Here is a 19655-nt window from a genome sequence, read left to right on the forward strand (position 1 = left end):
TTCAGAGCACAGTGCACTTTAAAGCACAATTCAGTAAGAAAAAAAAAAAAAAAGAAACCTAAAAACGGTGTTAGTCACCTCTGCTCCCTCCATCCCCACTTCGATGTCCATGAGATAAGAATTAAAAACTTAGATCAAGACAAAAGGGCAGCCCCTAAAATCGTGCTTTACTGTTTTTGTTTTTTGTTTTGTTTTTTCTTTTTCTATTATTTGGAGGGTGGGGGTGTGGGGGAAGAGTGGGGTGGGGAGGAAGACCTGGGCACAGAGGAGGATTCCAAGCTCTTCAGCTTCTCCTCTGCCCTCCTTTTATGGGGTGGTCTTCAGCACACGGAAGGGATCTCTTCTTGGGGAGTAACCTTTCTGCGTGCTCTTTAACCAGCCAGCCTGCGTCCAAATCATCATCTCCCCAGCTAGCTTAGGTTACAAGCTCCACAGAGGCAGAGATGTTTATTTACCGTATGTCTCATGCCCTAGTGCAGGAGGAGGCTCCCAGGTTTGGCTACGAGTCAGGAAGGCAAAGATCGCCGGGCCGGAGCGCTCAGGGCCAGGTGACACAGTCCTGGGTGCCGGCGCTGCTTGACAGCTTCATCCCCGCCCACTGGCAGGCGAGCGCGGCCCGGCCACACATGCGCGCGCGCAGGGTCCTTAAAAGCCGCGGCCGCGCGGAGACGCCGAGCTCGCCCACCGAGCGCAGGCGGCGACATGCACGTGAACGGCAAAGTGGCGCTGGTGACTGGCGCGGCCCAGGGCATCGGCCGAGCCTCCGCCGAGGCGCTGCTGCTCAAGGGCGCCAAGGTAAGCGCGGCGAGGCGCACGGCCCAGCCGAGACCCGCTCTCCAGTCGAGGCCCCGGGGAGTGAGCGACCCAGGCTGCGCCCCCGGGGCTCTTCTTGCTGCCTCCAGAGCTGTCCAGGCTGGCGCACTCCAGCGGACTTCGAATGCGCTGACAGAGAACCCGATCTGTAAACTGCCCGATCTCAGGTCCAAACGAGGAGCTTCCTGTTGTCTCTGTACTGTCGGTCTGTCTGCCTGTTTTACCAGGCGCGAAGGATCTCGATTCCTCTCCTTTTGTCCGTAGGTAGCGCTGGTCGATTGGAATCTCGAAGCAGGTGTCAAGTGTAAAGCTGCCCTGGATGAGAAGTTTGAACCTCAGAAGACTCTGTTTATTCAGTGCGATGTGGCCGATCAGGAACAACTGAGAGGTAAGCGAGGGGAAAATCAATCCATCAGCGTGGAGCGCGCTTTGAGCAAGTAGCAACCTGAAGGCAGCCTGCGCCAGAGAGCTAGCTTGGGGTGGCGGAGGGGCTACCTCCTGCAGAGCAACTACCTCCGAGCTCCAAGAGATAGCCGACTGCTACCTGACATCCCAATAGACATTAAAAAAAAAAAAAAAACTAAGGAGGGATATCTGACATCCCAATAGACATACAAAAACTAAGGAGGAAGAAAAGCCAAGCATGTTTGAGAAATCCTTTTCTTTTAGTCATTTGGCAGCGCATAATGTAATCAAAATTCCTTGGTGTATTCCAAGATAGTGCTGCTTCAGTAGTTATTAAATGATTGAACTTGCAAATGGAACTTAGAAAGATAAAGTAGGCTAGGGGATTACGGCAGACTGCTTCTCCCAGAAAGCTGGAAGACGGTAGAATCCAATGGCAGTCAAATGTGGCAATGTTTCTCCTTGGAACATGCTAGGATGCAAGGTCAAGGGTTGTCATCACAGCTGTGCTGGATGCTTTTGACCAGATGTTCTCCCTGATTTTTCCCCTATGAAATGCTTTAAAAACAGTAATAGTTGTATTGCAGAAGAAAAGTTCCTGTCAGATTTTCCTCAATGCTTTCCTGTTTCTGTCTACTCGCTTAAGACAGACGGATCTACTTGACCAATCCAGAGACAGTGTTGGTGTAGACAAAAAAAACAGATTTGGTCATTTAGAAGTCCAACAGATCGGTATGAGAAAATACATGTATTTCGAGGAAAAATGAGAAAGTAGAACATTTGTATTTCACAAAGTTTATTTTTTTTGAAAGACTAAGTAAAAAAAATTGCTAGGCACATCTTTAACGGGCCAAAAAACTTTCATGAAAGTCATTTTAGTACTTCTTAACATGGATGAGTCTGTGTGTGATTTTTTTTTTTTTTTAATGTTGGAGTGTTCTGTGAAAGAGTGAAAATGGAGTAGTATGTTAGAAGGAAACAAATTGTTCAGGGAAATTGTTTTAAAGAAAATTATGTAATTAAACTGAAAATTTTATAAAGATCCATAACATGGATTATAAGTGTGAGCAGAAGAGACCTGTAAACACAGTGCCAGAGCTATGTATTTTGCCAGAGGATAAAGTTTTGCTGATTGCACAGGGTATTTTTCTTCAAGGGTAAAGTCATGTCAAATCCCAACAGCCACGATGATAGAATAGGGAACAGTAGAGGTCATCTGAAAGCTATTTCTGTCTGAATTTATGTAGTTTTTCACATGACATTTAACCTTAATTGTTTTGCTTCCAGTATTTAAAATTAGTACCTTGGCTGTAAACACGTTCCTTAAGGATAACTGATTGTGGAGGAGGAAACCAGACACATAATGAGTGACCAGGAGAAGCCATGATGGTCAATGAGAAAGCCACATGTTTTCTGGACATCAGTGTTTATTTGCATTTTAGGGAAACTTGGCATTGACTCTTCCAGTTTCAGGATTTAGTGTGGCCTACAACTTTTAAAACTATGTAGACACGTGGCCCAAGAGACGTCATTGAAATCATAAAAATACAGAGGTGAAAAAGTTCTTGGAGATGACCTACAGATGAAAAAAAAAAAAAAGGCAACAGGAAGAGTTTAGGCAAATTATAAAGGATGCCACAGCATTTAAATGTCAGCAAAACCTAGATTGTAAGTTGCTTGAGCCCAAAAGTGAGACGCCATTAGTATTTGACAACCTAATTTCCTGTAAGGTGGTTGTGGAGTTCTGAAGAGTGTGTGTGTACCTGCTAAGTCACTTAAGTCATGTCCAACTCTTTGTGACCCTGTGGACGGTAGCCCTCCAGGCTCCTCTGTCCATGGGATTCTCCAGGCAAGAATGCTGAAGTGTGCTGTCATGCCCATCTCCCCATCGAACCCGCATCTCTTGTGCCTCCTGTATTTACAGGCAGGTTCTTTACCACTAGCACCACCTGGGAAGCCTACTAGGTACTAGATGCACTGAAAAGGTCATAATGGATCTGAATACACAAGTGTTTAATATGACACCTTCTGAAGATAATATGGCTTATTTTTAAAAGGATGTTTGTCATAGGCTAAGCCACAGAACTTTAGTAACTTCTCAGGGACAGAGATGCTGGCTGCCCAAACTGACTTCCAAGAGCACTTAGCACAGGGTGCTCAGCTCTCTAAAATTTACCCCATTGAGGTACTGCTTACAGAACTTTAATGTGCATACAAATTGTCTATGGATCTTACTAAGGTTAAGATTCTGATTCCGTAGGTCTGTGGTGACCACTGATTCTGCGTTTTTGACAGGTTCCCAGGTAATTCTGATTGATGGTGCTGGCTTCCAAACCACACTGAGAAGCAAAGCAATAAGCCACAGTCTAAGACTGTAATTTTCACCAGAAGACTGCAGAAGTTAAAACATCATTTCAGGGCATACACTGTGATAAATGTGTCTGGGCAAAGTAAGAACGGATCTATAACGTCTTCTTTTTTTACTAGATACTTTTAGGAAAGTTGTAGACCACTTTGGAAAGCTGGACATCTTGGTCAATAATGCTGGAGTGAATAATGAGAAAAACTGGGAAAAAACTCTGCAGATTAATTTGGTAAGCTGTCTAAACCATGTTCATTCTCTACAATTATTTCATAAAAGGATGTCTTAAAAGGAAAAAAGAGTTTTTTTCATGGAAACAATATAATGACCTACAATTTAGAAAAAGAGAATTTACAAAAAGCTAGGGGAAAAAGCACTTCTGTTCACAAATAGGAAGACATTTGAGATTTTCAATTATGAAAATAAATCTGTCTTAAAATATTAAAGGAAATAGGAAAAAAACATCATTTATTGAATAACTTAATAGTTGTCAAGCTATGATCTTCAGCCAAACTAGCCTGCCACCTGTTTTTGTATGACCTGCAAGCTACAAATGGGCTTTACATGTTTTAATAGTTGAAAAAATAGTATGAAAAGAAGAAAAAATGAAATGTATAAATATATGAAATTCCAATTTCAGTGTCTGTAAAGCCTTATTGGCACACAGCCAAGGTCTTTTATTTACATGTTGTCTCTGGCTACTTTTCTGCTACAACAATAGAGCTGCATAATTGTGAAAGTGGTCCTGTGATACACAATGCCTAAAATGTTTACCATTTGAATTTTTTCAGAAAAAAAATCTTTCCAATTTCTGCCTTACATTATTTATTTAAAAACTAGATTTAGTTCCAGGACTACAATAGAAAACAAGGCTAAAGTGACCATTGTACTTTGTAATAATTAAGATTTTTATTATTAATGCCAGTGTATGTGTGTGTGTGTGCATATACGTGTGTCATTTCTACAATGTTTGATGGTTATTTAATTCTTTCTTGAATTGTGAAAATGTAGAATTAGGAAATAAAATTTGTTTTCTGCATTGTATTACAAGCTTACTGATTATCCCATTTTATAAGCACATGACATAAACCATTGGGGTTTAGAAATACTGAAACTTTAGCTAAAGCCAGATGTCAGAGCTGGGCTGGGCATGGGGTCACCATGCCCTTGGTAATTTCTTTTATTTGGTAATCTTTTTTATTAGTCTTGCAAAGCAAGCATGTGTAAAGTGCAGAGGGGCTACGGTGTGTGTATAAACACATAGGGAGTGCTCCCTACTTCACCGTATCCAGCTTCTTAAAAACAAGTACCATGTGATGTTTTTCTTTGTTCTTCTCTCAGTAATCAACACGATATCCTGAAGATAGTGCTTAGTCAATAAATATTTTACTTGAATTGACATTCTCATGAGTAATGACTTAACTGTAACAACTTGATAGAATTGATGAGAATTACCCTAACTTGGAAAAAAAGGTGATATGTGAGCACTACTTTTTTTAAGGTACAGAGTTGCACCCCAAGCTTGACAGATACCTAAAATCCTTTGACCCAGATCAAAAGGTACTATTTTAAAATGCAAACACCCTCCTTCTAGTTCTATCTAAAATTTGTCTCAAGCATTCCTGGGTATCATATTTCAAAATAACTTTAAAAGGTGTTTGTCAAATGTCTCTCAAAATGTTTCTGATGTGTGTGTGTATGTTTAGAGACCTCACAACTGCTGTTTCTGAGTTGAGACAACTCTTTGATTTTCTTCTACTTTACACAAATAGTATAGATAAGTAAAATGAAATATTTTCATTCTGTGAACCACAGTTACATCTCTTGGCTAAATCTTACTATATTACGGTATATCAATGTCTAATGCCATTGACTTTGCTTAGTTAACACCTAATTTAATTTTATATTCCTGTCTCTGTTATGAATGATAAGATCTTATCATTTTCTGAAAATATTTCTATTTGATTTGGCTGTCAGTTATTCCTTTGCTTACTTTATCTCCTTCATTTTTCTGTTTCTGAATAGAATGTAGTTCTATCTCAAATGACAATTGTCAATTTGCCTACCTCTTTCAGTCATCCTTCAGTTTTAATTCTGCATAAATGGCTGGTGATCATAATTTATCGACTATTGACTTTTTAAAGTTGTAACCCTATTGCAACCTGGGATTTTTTATTTGTTTTCTATTTCCAGATATAAAATTGGCATCCATGTTTTCTTTTGATTCTCATTTACCTAGGCATACTTTTTTCTGTTTCTTTATTTTGAAAATGAAAATAACCTTTTATATTAATTTTATCTCTTGCTAACAGTATAATGTAAAATCTTATTTTTCAAATCACATCCTAGAACTTTTTATATTTGTGAATTTAAGCCACTCATATTTATTTTTACTCTTCTGTTAGGATTTATTCCTTTTGCTTTAGTTCCTACTTCATGTTCACTAAATTTTCTTTTTGTCTATGTTCTGTTTCCATGCTTATCTTAAATTCCATTGGATAGCCTTAATTTTCTTTGGCTGGTAAGAAAATAGTACATTTTATGCATACTTTTTGGTGGTTATCCCTGACTGATTATGAACCATACTTCAGTATATCCTTTGGTTGCCAGACTTAAAAAAATATTGGTTTTGAACATGCAACCAATTGGAAACTTCAGGAATTTAAAGAAGATATATTTTTATGAACTTATGCCACTCTCTGAAACCACATAAACTGACCAGATTTTTTTAATTGAGCTATACTAATAAAAAAAATTACACAACAGTTCTTTCCCTTGTGTATCACTATTATTTTCATTTCATCAGTAAAACTCCAGATATTTTATAGATAGAGGTCCCTAGGATGTAAATTTTCCATATTCAGTTCATTCATAATGGGTAACTACTGTGTCTTTTCTCTGAGAAATCAGCTGTCAGAAAACATGTGCAATGATTAGAGTTAATATAAAGAAACATGAAAATAGTGAAGAGATATCACAGGGGGAATAGGTTGGAGTCTAGTGATCTGTTTTCATCCAGCAGAGCAGGCATGTTTGCTTTATTTTAATAAATACACAGGTGAATAAACATCTGCTCCAAGCTGGGAAGTTCTTGCATTATCTTCAAATAGAGAATTCTGGAAGATGGGAATTTTATTTGTCCCCTTTGGTTATAGCTCACTCTCCAGGATTCTTCCTCACTGAAATTCAACTGGCCTTTACTTTGCTTTGAACTCTGCTGACAGAGGCCACTCCTTAGCTTAACTCTAGAGACTGATGACATTTGTTTAATGTTACAGAAAGAGAACAAGCTATAACCTTTGTCACCCATATATAACTTAAAAACAAGTTCCTTCACTGCTACCTACAATACTCATTGCAAGAGTAGATTAGAGTCTGACTAATCATTGTCCTCCTAGCTGGATTACCTCTGGTAGTGGAATGCAAATATTTGTGTGTGGTTTGTGTATAATGTTTTTTTTCAATTCTGCTCTGGATATAATTTGCTTCCTTGAATTATACAATTTCGTGTCTGGTCTTTTCCATGTTTTTCCATGTTCTTGTCCATGTCAGAGAGTCACCAGTTAGTTAAAGAACCTCACCACATATCATTCCCACTTCTGAAAGCTTATATAACATAACTTATCCTCATAGGGCTTATTGGTTTTTGAAATTTTGTTAGAATTATTTTGAAACGTGTACAACTTATGCTTATATGCTGTAAGTTCTTTCAAGGCAGAACATTTTTGTTTTACATGCTTAGTAGATGTTCAATTAAAATGTATTAGAAAAATAAACTGCTATCCTGTGATATTTTGCAGACATGGATATTCGTTTTAGTGTTTCAGTACAATGTTTGGATGGTTTCCTATTACATCAGTGTTGCAAACAGTATCGTCTATCCTTCACTTTTATTCCTTACCAAATTTATCCCTTCTTCATTCTTCAGACAGTGGTTCTCACCGTGTGTCCCACACAAGAGCTCCAGTAAACCTCTTCCCAGTCTTTTTTTCCCATGAGACTTCTCTGTCCTTCCTTTTCAGTCTGAAATCAGCCACAGGAGCCTGATTTGTAGCTGCTCAGACTCACAAGGAACATTCAGGAAAGAAATACTTTTTACATAACTATCGGTTGGTCTGGCCATTGAGCAGAGGTAGACTTAACTTTGAATACTGATAAAGTTATTTGGTAATGTATTTATTTCACTACTTGAAACTTTAATAAACCTAAATAACTCATTCACACTCGGGTGGGACTTACGACTTAATTGGACATATGACTAACTTGTATTGACTCCATTAGTATATTCAAATAAAAAGTAAATAAAATTGATGGCTATCACTGGGGATTCTTTAAAAGGATTTGTTCCATACCTGAATTTAAAATTCATGAACTTTTGGGACTTCCCTGATGGTCCAATAGGTAAGCATCCATGCTCCCAATGCAGGGGGCCCGAGTTTGATCCCTGGTCAGGGAACTGGAGCCCACATGCCATAACTAAGACCCAGCACAGCCGAAGAAATAAATAAAAGTAAAATAAATAAAATATTTTTTAAAGTTTATGAATTTTTATTTCATTTTTCTGATTTTGTATTTCCCAGATTGGAAAAAGATGAAAATAATCCTTTTACCTCTAAGGTTGGTTAAGCTTCAATAAAGCATAATTTGTATGAAGTCACATTTTCTTCATTCCCACCATCCCATTTCTAAATGAGGTAGACTTTTCTGCTCTACTCTGCCTCTAATGAAGAGTTGAGAAATCAGATAGAAACACTGTTGTCAAGCATACTCCTTTTTCTTGGCTCCCAAGCATGCTGATTACAACTTAAATTAATAACTACTTTCTGTTATTGCAACTCTATCATACCTAAAGACCCTATAGAACTATTTTAGTTAGTTAGGCAAGGCTTCCTAAATTATAAGTAGCTTCTGCAAGGGGGAACACAATCATATTTACCCCCTAAATAAGCAGAAATGTTGAAAGATTGAACATGGAAGAAAAAAAAGATGAAAATAGATTTCAGGAAAAAAATGATCATCTCTATTAGTATCCCTTGAAAACTGACTGGAGGAAAAACAAGATCCTAAAAGGCAGAGTTTTATGATAATATGACAGAATTTTTTATAATTGCTTTAGTTACTATGTAGCACAACAATCATAAATAAACTGAAAGCAACTCCAGAGTGGAGGGAAATGGGATAAAGGAAATAACAGATTAGAAAATTTCAGTAGTAAACACACACACACACACACACACACACAAATATAAACAGAACATATATACATATATGTGTGTGTATGGTGCTCTGTTGTGTCTGACTCTTTGTGACTCCGTGGTTCCTCTGTCTAGGGAATTCTCCAGACAAGAATACTGGAGTGGGTAGCCATTTTCTTCTCCAGGGATCTTCCCAACCTGGCAATCAAACCCAGGTCTCCTGCATTGCCGACAGATTCTTCTTTACTGTCTGAGCCACCAGGAAAGCCCATGCTCTCCTCCACGGGATCTTCCTAAGCCAGGGATTAAACCCATGTCTCCTGGGTCTTCTGCGTTGTACGTGGTTTTTTTTTCTGCTGAGCCCCCAGAGAAGCCTGTCTGTACATATTTGTGTGTATAATAGAAGACATGATGCTTAATGAGAGGAGCTAAGTTCATTTATGCATTTATCTTTATTACTAGAGAATCATTTCCAGGATAGGGGAATTTATGAGAGTGATTTTTAAGTTACAGAATGCCTTAATTCATGAAAAAAACTACTTTAAGATTTGGAATACTAAACAATTGTAATTTCAGTATACATATAAAAATTCTCTCATAACCAAAAATATTGAGTAAGCCTGTGTTCATTAGATTATTTTGTCAATAGTCAAGTTTTTATTTATTCTCACTATGTAAAATTAGGGCTTCCCTGGTGGCTCAGTCGGTAAAGAATCCACCTGCAATGCTGGAGACCTGGGTTCGATCCCTGGGTTGGGAAGATCCTGTGGAGGGCATGGCAACCCACTCCAGTATTCTTGCCTGGAGAATTCCCATGGACAGGGAACCAGGCTGGCTGCAGTCCATGGGTTTGCAAAGAGTCGGACACAACTGAGTGACTAACCACACGTAAAATTAGACATTGAATTTTCCTTAATATATGATCTGGGATGTGGAAGAGATTGTCATAGTAAAGGAAAAGAGGTGAAAATATCGTATATGTTCAGCTAAAACATTAGAGATTTTTTCTTGTAGATTTATTTGAAGAATACTTTCATTTGAAAAAGTATGCAATTCTTAACCTGATAATAGATAGCACGACAATTATTTTTCCTCCTCAATAAAAAAAAAAACAGGAAATAAATATAGCTTTAAAAAAAATTGGAAACATTCCTCAGTCTTCTATCTGGCTGTATCATGTAGATGTTGAAAACCCAAAACAGGTGTCAGCAAAGCTGTAAATACCTGAGAATAAAGGAGTAGTGCCAATACGCATAAACAGAAATCCTGTTCAGACATGCAGAGACCTGGACAGAAACACACAGAATCTGACTTCAGTAATTCCAGTCATGTACATTTTTAAATCCTTCTTATATAAACCACTGAAGGTGGTTTTTTTTTTTCCTTTTAAAAGGGAATCATGTGCAAGTTTTATTCAATCTCCTTGAGTTTGCTTAATATCACACTGATACATGGCTTGAATCTTCAGTTTACTTCTTTGAGTTAAAACTACGGTTAGGTATAGAGTATACCTGAATGCTTGTCAAGAAAACTCCAAAAGGAATTTTTAAAATAAAAAGAAGGTAACCATCAATATATGCCCTCAGGTTCAGACTCGTTATCTCATTCTCTGTTATATTGTTTTCTTTCCAGTATTGTAAAAAATGAAAGTCATAAGAATTAAGATGTCAAAAGGAAATTTTCTATTAGAAGTCTGAGTTGGAAGGGAGAGGCGTTCTTAATTCTAAAAGGGAATGCTGCTGCTGATGCTGCTGCTAAGTCGCGTCAGTCCTGTCCGACTCTGCGCGACCCCACAGACGGCAGCCCACCGGGCTCCCACGTCCCTGGGATTCTCCAGGCAAGAACACTGGAGTGGGTTGCCATTTCCTTCTCCAATGCATGAAAGTGAAAAGTGAAAGGGAAGTCGCTCAGTCATGTCTGACTCAGCGACCCCATGGACTGTAGCCTACCAGGCTCCTCCGTCCATGGGATTTTTCAGGCAAGAGTACTGGAGTGGGGTGCCATCGCCTTCTCCGAAAAGGGAATGTATGGTTTCAAATACGTTGCATGTCACAAGTTGCTTTTAATAGTGGTTAGTTCTTATTTATTTACTTTTGCTTGTGCTGGGTTTTTGTAGCTGCACTCAGGCTTTCTCTAGTTGTGGAGAGCAGGGGCTATCTCAGGTTACAATGCACAGGCTTCTCTTGTCATGGAGCACAGGCTCAGTAGTTGTGGCACATGGGTTTAGTTGCTCTGTGGCGTGTGGGATCTTTCAGGACCAGGAGTCAGACCAGTGTCTTCTGCACTACAAGGCAGATTCTTAACCACTGGACCACCATAGAAGCGCCAATTCATTCTTAAACGTTAGAATAATACCGAAAAGGTGCCTATATGTGGGTGTCAGTAATAAAACAGAATTAGCTATCAAAAAGGTAGCTGGAAGAATGATGAACAAAATTAAGTGGTTTAATTACTGAAGACCATGTGTCCAGGGAACAATAATCCCCCACTCAGTCTAGGTGAAACAGCTATGTGATCTCACAGGACACTGAGTTCAGGGCTGCTTGATGCTGCAGCTCTGTGATATCATCAGGACAGACACTGTCATCTTTCCCATCTGCCGTCCTTCATGGTGGTTCCCTCTTAAAGATGCTATCTCTATAACTTCATTCCAGCATTGTTGCTCAGTCACTCAGTCATGTCCAGCTCTTTGCCACCTCGTGGACTACAGCATGGCAGGCTTCCCTGTCTGTCACCAACTTCCAGAGTTTGCTCAAACTCATGTTCATTGAGTCGGTGATGCCATCCAATCATCTCATCTTCTGTCACTCCCTTCTCCTCCTGCCTACAATCTTTCCCAGCATCAGGATTTTTTCCAATTAGTTGGTTCTTTGCATCAAGTGGCCAAAGTATTGGAGCTTCAGCTTCAGCATCAGTCCTTCCGATGAATATTCAGAACTGATTTTCATTAGGACTAACTGGTTTGATCTCTTTTCAATCCAAGGGATTCTCAAGAGTCTTCTCCAAAACCACAGTTCAAAAGCATCAATTCTTCAGTATTTAGCCTTCTTTATGTTCCAACTCTCACATCCATACATGACTACCGGAAAAGGTCAGTTTTCATTCTAATCCCAAAGAAAGGCAATGCCAAAGAATGTTCAAACTACCACACAATTGCACTCATTTCACACGCTAGCAAAGTAAGGCTCAAAATTCTCCAAGCCAGGCTTCAATAGTACGTAAACCATGAACTTCCAGATGTTCAAGCTGGATTTAGAAAAGGCAGAGAAACCAGAGATCAAACTGCCAACATCCGTTGGATCATAGAAAAAGAAAGAGAGTTCCAGAAAAACATCTACTTCTGCTTTATTGACTATGCCAAAGCCTTTGACTGTGGATCACAATAAACTGTGGAAAATTCTGAAAGAGATGGGAATACCAGAACACCTGACCTGTCTCTTGAGAAATCTGTATGCAGGTCAACAAACAACAGTTAGAACCAAACTTGGAACAACAGACTGGTTCCAAATCGAGAAAGGAGTATGTCAAGGCTGTATATTGTCACCCTACTTATTTAACTGATATTCAGAGTACATCATGAGAAATGCCAGGCTGAATGACGCACAAGTTGGAATCAAGATTGCTGGCAGAAATATCAATAACCTCAGATATGCAGATGACACCACCCTTATGGCAGAAAGTGAAGAAGAACTAAAAAGCCTCTTGATGAAAGTGAAAGAGGAGAGTGAAAAAGGTGGCTTAAAACTCAACGTTCAGAATACTAAGATCATAGCATCCGGTCCCATTACTTCATGGCAAATAGATGGGGAAACAATGGAAGCTGTGAGAGACTTTCTTTTTGGGGGCTCCAAAACCACTGCAGATGGTGACTGCAACCATGAAATTAAAAAACACTTGCTCCTTGGAAGAAAAGCTATGACCATTCTGGATACATATTGGAAAGCAGAGACGTTACTTTGCTGACAAAGGTTCATCTAGTCAAAGCTATAGTTTTTCCAGTAGTTATGTATGGATGGAGAGTTGGACTGTAAAGAAAGCTGAGCACTGAAGAATTGATATTTTTGAACTGTGGTGTTGGAGAAGACTCTTGAGAGTCCCTTGGACTGCAAGGAGATCCAACCAGTCCATCCTAAAGAAAATCAGTCCTGAATATTCTTTGGAAAGACTGATGCTGAAGCTGAAACTCCATTACTTTGGCCACCTGATGCTAAGAACTGACTCATTGGAAAGACCCTGATGCTGGGAAAGATAGAAGGCGGGAGGAGAAGGGGATGACAGGGGCTGAGATGGTTGGATGGCATCACTGACTGGATGGACATGAGTTTGAGCAAGCTCTGGGTATTGGTGATGGACAGGGAAGCCTTCTGTACTGCAGTCCACGAGGTTGCAAAGAGTCAGACATGACTGAGCAACTGAACTGAACCTTTGTTGGCAAAATAATATCTCTGCTTTTCAAAGTAATGTCCCTGCCATTCCCTGCATACAAAGCAATGAAAAGAGAGTAATGCAATCATTTGGTTTTCTTAAGAGCACTGAAAATTTTCTCTGTAGCGTACTCTTTCATCACCCTCCCCAATCTGGACCCGACTTGCAGCTGACTCCTTCTCTGGTCTTACTGGCTGGGAAATGGGTCACTTTCATCTCCTAAACCAGTCACAGGCAAGGGGAATGGGATTTCTGTGACTCAATTAGATTAACCACTGTCAGCACTAAAGCAAGAGAGATCACCTTCCTTTGTATTACATGAAGAAGTAGATACCAATGCAAAAAAGAAGGAAATGAGAAGTGTACAGGCAATCAAGGGTATCCACTATGATATATTCCAAGAGGCAAGAGATGAAACACAGCAGATAGATGTAGAATACTTGGGCAAGAGAACTATGGGCTAAACAGGGTGAATAAATTTTGTAGCCAGTATTTAGAAGATAAAAAGAATATATAGAATTATTGAAGGTGCTGTGAATTAATGAAAGTTAATAAGATACTTTTGCAATATAACATTTATCATAAAATCTCAGAAATTGGGCAACTAAGTGAACTTTTGCAGAAATGTGATGAGCTCTACAAGTTTAGGCAAACAAAAGAGTTAATGACTAACTTAAAACAAAAACACAGCCATTTCATAACCTTTCATTGATAACTTTTGCAGGAATCTCCATCAGTGTCTGGGATAACAATAGAAATATTGGGGTGTGGCTATATCATAAAATATAATTATTCTGTTGCTTTTCCTATTTCTGCCCCTGGACTAGGTTTCTGTGATCAGTGGAACCTACCTGGGCTTGGATTACATGAGCAAGCAAAATGGAGGTGAAGGTGGTATCATTATTAATATGTCCTCTTTAGCAGGTAAGGACAATTATGATGTCAATGATGATTTCTTATTGGTCATTTGGACTACAAAAGTATCTCTTCAAAGTGCATTAATTACCAACTCAGGTTTGAGATAGCAACTTGGTTTACTTTTCTTTTTACTGGTTCTGTGGGATTTTCTGTTTCATAATATCAAAAATTTGAACTCAAAGTTTCTTTCTTTTGTTTTAATTGTGACTTTAAAGTTACCTAATGCAGTACTGTTTTCAAGAAACATGTTGTTGTTGTTCAGTCATTAAGTCCTGTCTGACTCTTTCAAACCCAAGGACTGTAGCACACCAGACTCCTCTGACCTCCACTGTCTTCCAGAGTTTGCTCTAATTCATGTCCATTGAGTCAATGAAGCTATCTAACCATTTCATTCTCTGCTGCCCCCTTCTCCCTTTGCCTTCAATCTTTTCCAGCATCAAGGTCTTTTCCAATGAGTTGTCTTTGTATCAGGTGGCCAAAGTATTAGAGTTTCAGCTTCAGCAGCAATACTTGCAATGAAATTTCAGGGTTGATTTCCTTTAGGATCCACTGGATTGGTCTCCTTGCAGTCCAAGGGACTCTCAAGAGTCTTCTCCAGCACAAGGTGGAGAAGATCTTTTTCTCCAGAAAAAGGTGAAAGCATGGGCAATACTTAAAAGACATATTTGATCCTAGAGAGGGCTGAAGTTTAGATTCTCAGAGACTGGAATCCTAATTCGACAGCATCAATTCTTTGGCACTCGGCCTTCTTTATGTTTTAATTCTTACGTACAAACATGACTACTGACAAAGCTATAGCTTTGATTATACATATATATTTTCCTAGCATTGCTATTTGTCAAAGGTTATTGTGAGATTCCTAAACAGTAAAGTTTGTAAAAACACCTTTGATGAACTGAAAAGGACTACAATGAAGTTAAGGTATCTCTACTCATGTGTGATGGTACTAACTGTATAATTTTAAAATATGGCATATATAGTTAGTTGGGATGTGCTATAGGGGAAACCAAACTTTATCTCTTTCTTGGTGTCTCTAGCCCAGTGCGAGAATTAAATTGACATAAGATAGATCAACAGAGGAACAAAGTATACAGGTTCTCACATGTCCATGAGAGCCCCCATGGGAAAACGAAGATCCAAAGAAATGGTGAGACCTCAGTGTTTGTAAACTAGGTTGAATGAAGTGAGGCATTTGTGGGAAAGTAACTAAAATATATAAGGAGACTCAAGAAAGATAAGAGTTATTTTAACAAGATCTGTATAGATGTCTCTTCTTGACAGCAGTCTCTGATGATAAAGTTTCCTTCCTCCTGGGACTGGGACAGCATCTTTTGCATGGAAGTTCTGTGTCCTGTTTTCAGGAAGAAAAGAGAGATTAAAGTGTTCCCTTGCACCTGCTGTTTTACAAGTGCCTTTAGCTCAAAAGTCACCCTTATGCCCAGGTGACATATTTTGAGATGCCATACTCCACCTCCTTCCAGTGCTAAACTTCTTTCATAAATAGACCCAAACGGGTAGTGGCTTAAATATAGCATAAACTTGTTCACCACTCATGGATCAACGTAGGGCAGGATGCTCGCTGCAGGAAACCTTTTCTGTAGGCAACCTTTTGGGAAACCAGGCTGGCTGAAGCTGGGAGTCTGGGAAATGCAGGCTAGTTGTGTGCCTAGCCTGCACACAATGATCAGCAGAGAGCTGATCATTCTTTCCACAATATGCCATTCAAATTGTGTTTTATTCAGGGCTATGTGACTTGTGATCAGCTGATATCATTTTGCTTGGTATAAGCCATAAACCTTTAGGGTTCCCCAGGTGGCACAGTGATAAAGAACCCACTGCCAATGCAAGAAACGCTAGAGATGCAGGTTTGATCCCCGGGTCGGGAAGATACCCTGTAGTAAGAAATGGCAACCCACTCCAATATTATTGCCAGGAGAATTCCATGGACAGAGGAGCCTGGTAAGCTACAGTCCATGGGATTACAGAGTCGAGCACAACTAAGCACAGCACAAGCAGCAGCTATAATCCTTATGGCAGGAACTTTTGGAGCAAAAGATTTCACTTTGAAAATTCTAGGAAAATCGTCATGAATGGTTCTTGAATAGTTCAAGTGGAGTCATGAAATTTTATAAACCTGACCAATATTGACACCAAGTCTAAACTATCTGTGTCTAAAAACAATGAGACTTTCTTCAGTCATCAGACTGGTTTCAGTTATTGTGGTAATGGCAGAATCAGTGTGCCCACTTCCTGTTCTCCACCCCTCAGCTCCAGTAACATTGCAAGCATCAGCATTAGAGGTGCCTGTGATTATGTACATGTCTGATGCTCTGCGTTTTTCTCATTCCATTGGGAATCATTGTCAGATAGTGCTTAAACCACTGTGAACTTCACCCGAGTAGAAATGTAGACATCTCCTTTCAGTTCAGTTCAGTTCAGTCACTCAGTCGTGTCCGGCTCTTTGCGACCCCATGAATCACAGCACGCCAGGCCTCCCTGTCCATCACCATCTCCCGGAGTTCACTCAGACTCATGTCCACGAGTCTGTGATGCCATCCAGCCATCTCATCCTCTGTCATCCCCTTCTCCTCCTGCCCCCAATCCCTCCCAGCATCAGAGTCTTTTCCAATGAGTCAACTCTTCGCATGAGATGGCCAAAGTACTGGAGTTTCAGCTTCAGCATTATTCCTTCCAAAGAAATCCAAGGGCTGATCTCCTTCAGAATGGACTGGTTGGATCTCCTTGCAGTCCAAGGGTCTCTCAAGAGTCTCCTCCAACATCACAGTTCAAAAGCATCAATTCTTCTGCACTCAGCTTTCTTCACAGTCCAACTCTCACATCCATACATGACCACTGGGAAAACCATAGCCTTGACTGGGCAGACCTTTGTTGGCAAAGTAAAGTCTCTGCTTTTCAATATGCTATCTAGGTTGGTCATAACTTTCCTTCCAAGGAGTAAGCGTCTTATAATTTCATGGCTGCAGTCACCATCTGCAGTGATTTTGGAGCCCCAAAAAATAAAGTCTGACACTGTTTCCACTGTTTCCCCATATATTTCCCATGAAGTGATGGGACCAAAGGTTCTCAAAAATAAACTAGCATTTCATTTTCTGGGTTGCTTCAAGACAAAAATGACATCTCTAGAGTTATTATAGATGTAGTTATATAAACTGTTCAGGGTAATCTGGTTAGTTTTCCTAATGTGACATCTACTTACAAATTATAATACTTCAAGTCCAAGAAAAAGGTGAAAGCATGGGAAATACTTAAAAGACATATTTGATCCAAGAAAGGACTGAAGTTTAGATTCTCAGAGACTGGAATCCTAAAGGGAAATTGTCAAGGCTAAATCTATATACCTTTGAAATAAAATCCTAAGAAAAATATATAAATGATTGGAAAATTAAGAAAAATGTTTAATAGTTTATTAAAATATAAACATGGAAAAGAACCTATGAAGGCAATCAAAAGGTAATTCCGTGCATTCCCTCTTAAAGTTAAAAGGTCTCATAACACTTGGAGAAACATGAATGCCACATAGTGGGAGACCCTTGACCTTGTATCATTGGAGGCACTGATTTCAGTCTCAAGAAGACTAGAAGCCCTCAGTGTTGAATCAATATAGGATTCTCTGGGAGAGATTCTATAGCAGAAGAGGCTCAGTTTCCCCCAAGAGCATGAATAGAGAAATGCAATGTAGTACTGCCTCGTATCCAGTGAAATTATTTAAACATGTAACAGCAATTAACTTTAACTGAGCACTCACCATTCACAGGATACTCTTTTAAATACTATGGACACCTTGTGCTGTGCTTAGTCACTCAGTCGTGTCCAACTCTTTGTGACTCCATGGATGGTAGCCCACCAGGCTCCTCTGTCCATGGGGATTCTCCAGGTAAGCATACTGGAGTGGGTTGCCATGCCCTTCTCCAGGAGATCTTCCCAACCCAGGGATCGAACCTAGGTCTCCCACATTGCAGGTGAATTCTCTGCCGACTAAGCCACCAGGGAAGTCCTTATCTCGTTTAATTTTCTCAACAGCCCTGTGCAGTAGTTTCTATAATATCCATCTTGAAGATAAGGGAGCCTAGTCTGGAGAGCGTAATAAGTATCTTGCACAACCTTATATGCAAGGAAGCTGGGGAGTTGGAATTCTCATAACAGCAGCCTGATAGGAGATCCCCTATGCCTTAACCGCAAGATTTTCTATCTCTTCTGTCTATGAGTTTGTTAAATCTGTGTCTGTTTCCATGTCTATCTTAGCCTAACTATAAAGAAAGAGAAACTGAAGTCCTGTAACTTAATTAAGCCAGTGTGATGTCCCAGTATATTCAGGACTCCTGGGCACTATTTTAATCTCAGGACTACTTACTCAACCTTCAGTGAAAGCTTAAGCTTTTGCCCTGTTTGACACACACAGAGTAAAGCCCTGGAACCATGTGGGGAGATTACCAATGTCACAAGTCAAAACATGCCAAACAGAAGAGCAATTTAGATGTCCACTCACCTTAGATGTCCACTCGCCTTTCTTGGCTAAGAGCTTGGTTTGTCACACTTCCCATCCTGAGTGTTAATTAGCTCTTCTTTATTATCCCAGAGTTAATATTGGGAACCATGCGTGAATCTTTTGCTAGTCATGTAGATAAAGCAATGAATGGATAGAAATTCAATGAGGAGACCATTCTGGCTTTGAGTTACTTTCTGACACTCTTACAATCTAGTGAAAATCAGAGCAATCCAAAATGATTCTCCCTCTGATATTCCTCCTGATAGGCAGGGTAATTCCACTGATGATGGTTCATTAGTTCATCTCTGTCCATTACACTTGACTGGGTACCTTCATAATGCCCATCCTCCACACCTGCAACATCTAACACCATTTCCTTGTTGCCTCTGGCCCATCTGGGCAACCCCTGCTAGCTCTCCTCTGACCCTTGGCTTTGACACTGAGGTTCTCTCATCTCAGAAAGAATATTAAAATGTACTGTTTTGTGTCTTATCCACTCATTATGAGCCTCTGATCTTCCCTTAATGAAATCAGTTTGGTAAAAATACAAGATTTTGTAATAGTATAGCAGAAAATAAATTGTGGCTATCTCACATCTTCACATTTTCCTCAGAAATAATATCAAAAATTTTGTACCCTTGAAGTCAGAGCATGTTGGCAGACGCCAGATGACCAAAAAAGTCTTTGGGAATTACCAGAGTCAAAGTTTGTTTGTTTGTTTGTTTGTTTTTACTTCTCAGCTTATATGAGATATAACTGACAAATGAAATCGTAGGAAAACTAGTTCTAGTACTTCCTTCCTGTGTTTTCCGGATGTTTTTTCCCTATAGACCTTTCCTCTTTTCCCCTACTGCTCTCTCTGTTGAAGGAATAATGGGTACTCTTCAGTCCAACCAGAGTCCATCCCATGATCTCGTGCCCAGATCCAGTGGAATCATTTAGTGTCATAGAAAAACCTCAAGTTGACACACTGGTTTGGGCAGAGGAGTTAATGAGTAATGACCACTGACGCAGACAGAGTATCAGATGC

At 39.7% G+C, this 19655-nt stretch overlaps 1 protein-coding gene across 2 annotated transcripts in view; it reads left to right on the forward strand.

Annotated features, from left to right (window-relative positions):
* Positions 1–445: 445 nt before the first annotated feature.
* The window catches only part of HPGD (15-hydroxyprostaglandin dehydrogenase), a 35352-nt gene continuing 16142 nt past the window's right edge, over positions 446–19655 (forward strand). The window contains exons 1-4 of one of the 2 annotated variants that reach the window (XM_069574191.1): positions 446–795; positions 1078–1201; positions 3706–3812; positions 14028–14124. In XM_069574191.1, coding sequence (XP_069430292.1) covers positions 703–795; positions 1078–1201; positions 3706–3812; positions 14028–14124 — 421 coding nt within the window. In that variant the 5' untranslated portion in view covers positions 446–702. The remainder of the gene's footprint in view (positions 796–1077; positions 1202–3705; positions 3813–14027; positions 14125–19655) is intronic. The other variant, XM_069574190.1, reaches the window with a different exon arrangement.

This window comes from Ovis canadensis, chromosome 2 (genome assembly GCF_042477335.2).
Source record: "Ovis canadensis isolate MfBH-ARS-UI-01 breed Bighorn chromosome 2, ARS-UI_OviCan_v2, whole genome shotgun sequence".
In the NCBI taxonomy this organism is placed as follows: domain Eukaryota; kingdom Metazoa; phylum Chordata; class Mammalia; order Artiodactyla; family Bovidae; genus Ovis; species Ovis canadensis.